Source organism: Pteronotus mesoamericanus, unplaced genomic scaffold (assembly GCF_021234165.1).
Source record: "Pteronotus mesoamericanus isolate MK-2021 breed Mesoamerican mustached bat unplaced genomic scaffold, CSHL_Meso_final contig_230, whole genome shotgun sequence".
Classification (NCBI taxonomy): Eukaryota; Metazoa; Chordata; class Mammalia; order Chiroptera; family Mormoopidae; genus Pteronotus; species Pteronotus mesoamericanus.
Window position 1 is genome coordinate 717,297 of NW_026555096.1, and position 9,792 is coordinate 727,088.

Below are 9,792 nucleotides of genomic sequence, written 5' to 3' on the forward strand. Positions count from 1 at the left end.
ACACAGGGTGGCCCCAAGGTAGAGGCTCTCACATCTCATTTTCTGTGCAAGGACCTTGCTTTGCATGCCTCGGTGCTCCATACTGTACTAGATGGGAGGGAAAGAGACACAGAAAGGGTCATGGAGAGAGAACCCTGGTAGAGGAACTAAAGACAGAAACTGGCGCCGGGGTACTCGCTGGAGGTCAGGCCCTGAGCCTGAGCTGGACACCGTCCTCACAGAGCAGCCACCTTGACCCCAGGGGTAGGAAGGGGGTGGGTGGCCTGGAGGAGGAGCGGGACTGCTAGCTGCGGGTGTAGTAGTCATAGTCGTCCTCGCACTCGTCAAACGGGCCAGGCGGGCTGCGAGGCGCACGGTCCGAGTCGGACGCAGGGCACTCACGCAGGCGCACGGCATCGTACAGACCCTGCGGTGGCTCATCGAGCAGCACGTCGCGCTCGGAGCGGGAGCGCGTCAGGAGGCCCACATTGCGCAGCAGCAGCAGGACAGGAGCGTAGAACAGGTTGGCCAGGCCCATGCCAAGGCTAAGCTGACCAAAGCCGAGCGAATGCACGATGTGGCCCGCTACTATGGGCCCGAGAGCATAGGCCACGGAATAGGAGATATCGGCGATGGCATAGACGCTTCCGTAGACTGAAACGTGGCGCACGTCCACGAGAAAGGCGAGCGTGGGCAGCAAAGCCGTGTCGACCAGAGCAATGCCGAAGCAGAGACCGCAGAGAGAGACCACTAGTGGTGCGAAGGAGCGGCAGGCGGGCACCACACACGAGCTGGCACCGATCACTGCCAGCCCCAGAGCTCCGTAGAGCCACTGAAGGTGTGGGTATCGCGCCGCCAGGCGCACGGTGAGGTAGACGCCTAACACGTGAGGCACAAAGGCCGGCAGCCAGACCATGCCCATCTCCCACTCCGACGCGGCCATCGTGTGCTTCATCCACGTGGCTATGGTGGGTTCGAGGAAAGCGAGAGGGATGTTACAGGTAGTGAGTGCGCCGGCCACCACAGCGATGTAGGGGTCCAGCATGAGGCGGTGGATGGGTGTGCCCACCGGCAGGTTGGCCCGCGCCCGCGCCGCGGCTGAGAAGGGTTTGGCCACCACCAGCAGCAACAACGCGTCGAGCAGTGACACCGCGGCGAGCACCAGAAAGGGCACGCGCTTGCCCGCGAACTCATAGAGGATGCCCCCGAAGGGCGGTGCCACCAGACTTCCAAAGCTGATGAAGGCCAGCGCAACGCCCAACGCGCGACTGCGCTCAGGCTCCTCGGGATATTTGTCGGCGATCATGGCAATGCCGGACGTGTCTGCAAAGGCCGAGCCCAGGCCTTGCAGGCTGCGCGCGGCGAAAAGCGTGGCATAGTCCTCCGCGAAGGCAAACAGCACTGTGGAGGCGAACATGACGCCCAGGCCGATAAGTAGCGGCACGTCGTAGCTCATGCGATCGATGAAGGTACCACTTAGGGGGTTCACCAGAAGCTGCAGGATGGCTTTGGAGGCAAACAGCACCCCGATCTTCACGTCTTCGCTCTCTGTGGGGTAGCGGGGTCTCAGGGCAGGCCCGGTGGGCCACGAAGCCGTCGGGAACTCTGAGCTGTTGAGCATGTTGGCACTAGCATTGGCTAGAGTGGGCGGTGGCAGAGTGGGCACCCACACTTCCGGGGTTGGAATGGAACTCTCACTGCCCCCGCGCATGTGGGCGATGTAGTCAGGCACGATGGGCACGATGACCATATACAGCATGTTGTCCAGGAACAGCGCCACGCACACGATGACCAGCACCAGGCGTCGCTGCCGCCGGGGCTCCTGGAGCGCTGCGCCCACAGCCTCCGACAGCTTGGTGGCTGCCTCCTGGGCCTGGCCAGCTGGTTCCATTTCTCCCACCCGGCCGCACTTCCGAGGACACCTCTGCTGGGCCGGACGCAGGCACCCTGCAGTGCAGAGACAAGAGCTCAGAGAACTTCGGGGGCGCGGTCCCCGCCACGCAGCGCCCCCTGTGCCTCAGGTGGCTGCAGGGCTCATTGCCCTGCACCCCAGGAAAGGCAAATACCCGGTTCGGAGAGACGCCGGCGCTGTTCGGGGCGGAACCCCAGACCCTCCGCCGCTAGGATCAGGGGTGATCAGGGAAGGCGGGTGCCCTAAATGGTCCGGGCCGAAGACTGAGTGCGCTGAGCCTCTGGCGCGCCTGGAGCCTTCCCCGCGGGGCGGAGAGATCGCCTGCTTGGGCCGAGGGGCATGCTGCTGCCGCCCGCCCCCCGGCTGCTCACCCGGCCGCCGGTTTCCCCTCCCCTAGCGCCGACTCTTGCCTCCTCCTCCGCCGCCTCCTCTTTTTTCCCTTTCCACTCGGGGCTGTGACGCTGCGAGTCTCGGCCCCCGAGTGGTGCCCCGGCCACTTGCGTCGTTCATGCTAATACGACGTCGGCGGGGCGGGAGCCGGGGGCGGGGCGCGGCCCGGCTGGGGTCTCCTTCCCAGATGCGCTCGGGCTGAAAACCCCAGAAAGGGGTCTTGGTGCAGAAAGAGTCTTGGCCAAGTCCCCTAGGATAATGGGTGCTGCATGTGAAGAGCTGGCTTTCTGCCCACCTTCTGCCCCCAGTTAGGACCCACTGGGTCCGAGTCCCTTTTTCTCCCCCTGGGAGGGGCGCTCAGCGGCTGCTTTCACCCCACCCAGCGGGAGAGGGGGGCGCCTGGGGCTCCAAATCTCCACCGCAACCTGGATCTCCGAACACAGCGGGCAAGGAGCCCCCGAGGTGAGCCGCAGCCTCGTCCATCTGTTCTAGTAGCCTAATTGTGGGACTGAGACCTGAGGAGCTTGGGGTACAGGTACCCCAACCCTTCCTCCAGCCCCGCCCCCGGCCCTTCTACCCCAGGGAAGGGAGGGTGAAGCGCAGAGACTGTTGGGCGGGGTTCCGAGGACCGGCCCTTCAGGAGAATGTCAAAGCAGAGGATTCCTAAGAGAATCTGGGGATTGAGGAGAAAAGTCGCCTTGCCCCTACCGGGCCAGGAATACCAACCCTGCCTCTACTACACTCCAGCACTGCCTCGCCATCCTCTCCCAGCCAGTAGACCCCTTTTCCTCTTTAACTGTCCAGGTCCCGCAGCGCCGCCTCTTCTCCCTTCCCTCCTCCTTACCCCTCCCCCTCTAACTCCTCCCAGGCTCTACGCTCTCGCCAGAGAATAACCCCTCCTCGGGCTCCAGTGAGTCCCGCCCCGTTCCCTGCTCCGTATTTCTATCCGCCGCCCCCACCCCACCCCCAATCTCCAAAGCTTCCTCCAGCCCCAGGTGGACTCCGGGAGTGATGTGGCTTGGGTTCTCTCTTAGAGCTGTAAGAAAGACCTTTTGGGCGCCACGCCCAATATCACTGGTCTCCGCTTCCCTCCGCGCCCAAGCTAGACTCAGCCGCTTTGCTCTCATCAGAGACCTAAGAGAGGCTCACCTCCTGAAAGGGCCGTACCCATTGAGACGCCTCGTTCTAAGCGGACAGGTTGAGCTTCCCTGGCTGCACACTGGATCCAGTGCGCCCCCAAAAGAGCGTTGATCCTGTATGGAACATCTAGTCCATGTACGGGTTTGTGGGTTGGCAGGACAGAGGTCCTGGGGAAGATGGGTTTAGCATTGTGTTGTTGAGATTACAGTTTGTCTCCCCTTCCAGAGTCCGAGAAGACTCTTCCTACCCTTCTCACCTCAAAAGGAAATGAATATTAGGTCCTACTTCTTCCCCTACCATGCTTCCTGACCCTAACAAGAACCTTGATGCAGTGCGAAGCACTGGGACTTTAGAGAAACAGGTGACTGAGATGGCTTTTGGCTCTTGCACTACTAGTTAGGATGCTGGGGAAATTTCTTCACCCTTCTGTGTCTCAGTTTTTGTTGTTGTTTTTTTTTTATCTGCAATATAGGTAATAGTACTTACTGATTAGAGTGCCTGGCACATAGTAAGAAGGATGTAAGTGCCTTATATTGTTATTATTATCACCTGTAAAATGTGCTATTTTATATTCATTTCACAGTTGTGAGTCTTGTGAAGAGCAGATAAAATGCACAGGGTCAGCCTGGCTTCCTGGCTAGTCCCTCTGGTTGGGTGGGCATTGTGATTGCAAGCTGTCTTGGCTGGTGGAAGGCTGAGGATCATTGGAAAGTTGGCTTCTGTCCCTGAGATGACTATGGGATGAGGTGAGGTGATGGAGACCAGAGCTTTAGAATGAGTGGCAGCAGCCTATTGTCTAATCTCTCCACTCACCCAGGCACCACAGGGAAAAAGGAGAAATTCTTGCACTTAAGGAGCTGCCAGCACCTTGCTCTGTAGCAGTCAAACAGCTCTGGGGATTGAGGAGAAAAGTCGCCTTGCCCCTACCAGGCCCAGAATATCAGCCCTGCCTCTGTGTTTGAGAGAGGGAAAGAGCCTCAGTTTGGGGACAGGCCTGGCTCTGGGTGATCCTGGGCAAGTTGTAGCTTCTCTCTGAGCTCCAGCCTTAGTATCTGTTAAGTACAGATTAGGGGAGAGCCTTCTTATTGAGGCCCTTTAGCAGAAATGGGTGCTGTAGAAGGGCTCTTTTGGGGTGAAAGAATTGTTTTATATTTTATTTGGAGGCCTTTAGTCAGGACACATACACTTTCAAGCTCATTACAGGCTCCCTCTAACTGGCTTTGCACATTTATATCACCTGTCTGTCTCTAGTCCTTTGAGTTAGAATCTCCAGGCCTCTTCTGACTCTCTCATTATAAGGCTTTTAAAGAGGCAGTCTTCCCTTGTGCAGAACAATGATTATTTATGCATATATTGTTTTCCCTGTCTGATTGAAAGGGGGATATTTAAAGCAGAAGTTTTTGTCTAGTGGCTGAAGAACTTAGAACTTAGTAGAATCTTAGAGAAGAGAGACTTTTCCAGGGCCTTCAAGGTACAAACCCTTCTCCAAGCCCTCTGACACACATAATTCATGGCTGTTTTTGAGCAGGGAGCCAAGTTATCTTTAGGCTCACGCTTAAATCCCCTGTCTTCCATTCCCTAATGGCAAGAAACAGACTCATTTATTAAACAATCTGTGCCAGGGGTATTGTGTGTGCTGTTGTAGTTAATCCTCACTCAGTCCTGGTGCAATGCAGGTGCTATTCTTCCTTTCTTACTGATGGAAAACTGGGCATAGAGAAGTTGAGTCACTTGCCCAAGGTCCCACCAGTGGATCTGAACCGGGGCTGTGTGACTTGTGGTCCTCACACTGCCTCCTCACACCCTGTACCTCAATGTGCTCCTGCTGCTTCATCTGCAAGGTGGCCACAGCCTGGCAGTGTAGGGGAGAGGGGCAGATGAAATCCACAGGAGGAAGAAGGTCCTGGGTTGGATTCCTAAGGAGGCCCCAGAGACACTAAACTTCTTCACCCTCCAAATCCAAGCTCAGAAGACAACTCCCCACACCATTCCTTCCAAAAACTATGTTGCAGGAGTTGCGGGGAGGTAAGGACTCTCTACCTCAGCAAAAGTATTGGACCTGAGCCTTTGCAGGACATTGGGAACAACCCCATTCTTGCCCTTGCCTTAGGGGAGCTGTCCAGGGTGCTGGCCCTGACTCCACCACTTGCCAATCAGCCTCCCCACAGGCCCTGTCCCTCAGCCTTCCTGTACCTGTGACTTCCTCTTCAACAGAACTCTTGGTAAATTCCTTTCTGAATACTCCTTTTGTTGAATATAACTTACAGGCATATGAGAACTTCCATTCCAATTCTGTTGGAGAAAATGGAAGCATTTTTTCCTCTCCTTTTTCAGTCAGATATAGGCACTATTGTTACAAAGTCCCTATCAGATACTCAGTGTAAGTCAAATGAGTAAAGAAAGGAATTTTATTAGACACATAGAAATGTTTATAATGTGCCAGGCACAGTTCTAAACATTTTACAAACAACTCACTTAATCCTCTTACCAACCATATTATCTTTTTACAGGCAAGGATAGTAAGGCATAATGATTCATCCATGGTCAGATTGCTCACAAGTGGTAGAGACAGGATTCAATGCAGGCTACCTAGCCCTAGCATTCAGCTCTCAACCACTATGCTGTCCTGGTCCAGGATATCTGAAAAATATGAGATGACTAACTTGAAAGTATCTAGCTCAATGCCTGACACTTTATAGGAACTAAGTTATGGTTTTGTGTGGACAGAGACAGCTTGATGATTTCTGGATGACAACATTTCATTTTATCCACTGGATACAGTTGTGGCTTCATTCTGTTAGAACCAAGTCCTTTTCATACTGTACTGGTGCTTGTTGTAGACTAGGGGATTCCTGGTGTATGGGAGTTCGGGGAGGGGCCAGGAAGATTACCTTCCTGCATCTGTGCTTGGGTGAGGTCTGGTATGTGTGTGTATGGGGGGAGGAGTCTTAGAAGAGTTGTGTGTGTGGGTGCTATTTTGGATGAAGACATCAACCAATCATGGACTGTTATCTGGGACCATGATGGGCCAAGTCAACTCCAAGGAGGGGCTTGTTGCTTCACTGAGACATCTCCCTGAGGCATATAATGGCTGTGTTTCCATGGATAAACAAGTTGATGGTATTGGTAACATGTGGGAGGGGCACTGCTCTTGATTTATTATTTTTTTTGTCTCCCTGGAAGCATTTAAGTGCTGGCTTAGTTCTAACAAAGCTCATTGGCTTCTTTGGATTCCAATGTGGGGGAGGGAATGCAGTTTACCCTGGCCTTCCTTGCTACCCAACCCTGTGTACTTCTTTAGGAGGACCTCAGGTCCTCAGCATCATTTAATTAATTTAGGCTTCCGCAGCCACATATTCTCAGATTCAAAGGAACAGAGCCACCCTGTCAGCCTTTCCCGGAAGCCTGTGAGTCTGGTGGCTGGAAGCCAGAAGGACTACGTGTCTGCCTGACTGCCCTTGGCCAACTGGTCCTGAGGACCCAGACCTGCCTTGTGAGTGTAGCGGAGCTCCAAAGGGAAAAGAAAGAGTGCAGCTACTGCACTGTGAGCAGGCCTCAGAGCTCCTCTTTCTAGCTCTGAGAGCAGGAGCTGCCCTTACCTGCTTTCCTTCTGACACCTGACATTTCCCTGAATCACTGTGTGGCAGCAGGGCCTCAAAATCTTGGTTTTTCACTCCCTGCATTCACTTCCCATCCTAATCCGATGAGTCTCTTGGGTTCATTTATCTCCTCCGTTGAGGCCCTCCTGCCCCCTAATCTTCCCTCAGCACTAATGATCTTTCATACTGGGGCAGTCAATCACTTTCTACTTGTCCCTTGCTTCATGAACCAGCCAACTCACCCCTCCATGTAGGAAAAACTTTTCTGTAAATTTTTAGGCAAGTTCCCACATGCTCACAGATCTCATAGCACTCCTTGCTGCCTGGGACTGGAGTCCAGGTTCTTCTCCCAGAAATACAGCCTTTCATAGTGTGCCCCAACCTTTCCTGTCCTCTCTTACAAACCCCAGGAGCTCTCACCTCCACACCTTTGAACCTGAAGTTCTCTCAGCCCAGGCTAGGCTTTGCCTCTCCTTAATTGCCATATAATAATGTTCCTTGATTCCTGACATTTGTGAACAAACACCCATCTCTCTCCTCTCCAGGAATTTATTCTTCATGGTGATGGATGTGTTCCCCTGTACCAGCTTCAGAGCTCCTTGAAGGCAAGATCTATCTCTGTGTGCCTAGTAACAAGACTTTGCTTGCTATGCATTCTGCAGAGCACTGGGCATAGCACTTTATATGGGAAATGATGTGTTAGTGGTCTTAAAATCCATCTCCATCTCCACATTTGTTAATCATGTAAGTGATATATAAATAGAAATTATTTATGGAGATGTTCATAGAAGTTAGAACATTATGAATGTTCATTTGTGGTCCCAAACCCTGTTTGTTTCTGCCACCTCTCAGAAACTCCCACTGGATTTTCAATACAATAACCAACCTTCCTTCACTGAAAAAAGAAAATAAAAGAAAAAAACTACCACTATTATTGTTTTTATGTGTATTTTCCAAGCCCTTTTCTAAACCATTTTCAAACCATATCTATGAACCTATATAAAAATGTAAGGTAAGCAGGCTTTATGTTTAAATAAGTATATTTTAACATAAGTATTATATGTGCATCATTCTGTAGTTCTCTCCTTTTCCACTCAACAATAGAAAGAGTTTAGTTTATACAGAAATAGCTCAGTTATCTTTGCTGCTACATATTGTTCTTTGTTATGAACATATACTGTAGTATTTGCTGTTATCTTCCTACGACAGACATTTAGGTTATTTCTAATTTTCAAGTGTGAGGTTGTTGCAATGAGTCTTCTTGTGTTTGTGTGGAAGGGCTTCTCCAGGAGATATAACAACTTGGTTGATCCAGCAATCTGTGCACACTTTCAATTTTGAAAGAAATTTACAAATTCCCTTCCAAAGTGGCTGCATAAATATATACCCCTACAAGCAGTGGATGAGAGGACACAAGTTCCAGCACACTTACTTGCCAACTATTGATCTTTTCTCTCTTAATCTCTTGTCAATCTGATAGGAGAAAACGGTATTCATTATTGTTTTAATTATATAATTATTTATAACTCTTTTAATTGGGTGAAACTTTTTTATATGTTTATTGGCTATTTGTATTTTTTAAATAAATTGCCTGTTTCTTTGAACATTTTTCTATTAGATTGTCTATCTTTTTCTTATTGAATTGTAGGAATTCTCATTAAGTAGAATTCTATCATTAAATAAGATAACATCATTAAATAAACAAAAAAGTTTACCTGGACATGTCCAGCTAATAACTCTTGTTACTTTTTCACTACTATAATTTGTGGTTTATACTTGTTGAGCACGATTAATTAGAGCTGATATGAACTTGCCACACCAATTAAAACCCTTCAGAGCCTCTGTAGCATCAATGGAGAGGGTCCAAATTCTTTAGCTTGATATAAAAGAGCCTCTTTAACCCATTTACCTCTATGGTCTCAAATTGATACTCAGATTTGATCCCTGACTATCATCTTCTACCTGTCTAACCTTGGCCAAATTTACTTAAATGTTCTGACATTTAAAAAAGGTGTACAGAATTGTTTCTTCTAACTCTCTGACCTTGTGCAAGTTACTTAATTTCTCCAAACCTTACTTTAACATCTATAAAGTGGGTGCATTGACAATGTCTCCAGGGTTAGGTACTGATGGGATAAGATTCTTTGTGAAGTAAGATGGTATAGTTGTTAATATACCCCACCCCCTTCTGTCTGCCTAGATGACTCCTACTCATCTTTTTTAATTAAATCATGCCTTTTATCTCATTCCCCTTGAATAAAACTGATCTCCCTCTTCTTTGTACCAAAACTGTGCAGCCATCACTGTCCTTGTCACACTGCATTATAAGGATGTGTTCATGTGTCTGTTTCCTCTACCAGAGGGGGTCTGAGGCAACTCACTCAGTGCCTGACCCACAACATACCCAGGAGAAGACTGCAATGGAAGAATGAGTCTGTTTGTTACTTTTGAAAAGAACAAGGCTTTTTCATTGTGCCAAAATTCTGTTGAGCGAGGAATGGACAGAGGAACACTTAGAGGAAAACTGAAGTGTTCCTGAAAAATATCCCAGATGTACCCTGGGGAGAGCCAGGAAACATTTGTTTTAAGGCACATTGACACTGCAGCCTCACTGAAAAGCTCCCTTGATTGTCTAGTTGGGCGGGCGAAAGGATATTTAAGGGAAACTCTGCATTTTACAGTCAGCATTGGCTCTGTTGGGAAACCCAAGAAGATAGATGAAGGCTGCCAGGCATGTTTCCTAGTTTTGGAGGGTTGTCTTGATCTGGAAGG

General features: G+C 50.3%; 1 protein-coding gene across 1 annotated transcript; it reads right to left on the bottom strand.

Moving 5' to 3' along the window:
- Positions 1-283: 283 nt before the first annotated feature.
- On the bottom strand, positions 284-1,873 carry SLC18A3 (solute carrier family 18 member A3). The gene has a single exon (XM_054572333.1). It carries the CDS (start codon positions 1,868-1,870, stop codon positions 284-286), a length of 1,587 nt encoding a protein of 528 aa, XP_054428308.1. The 5' UTR covers positions 1,871-1,873.
- Between the last annotated feature and the right edge of the window lie 7,919 nt (positions 1,874-9,792).

Coding starts and splice junctions, on each gene's coding strand:
- SLC18A3 (XM_054572333.1), bottom strand. CDS start 1,870: ATGGAACCAGCTGGCCAGGCCCAGGAGGCAGCCACCAAGCTGTCGGAG.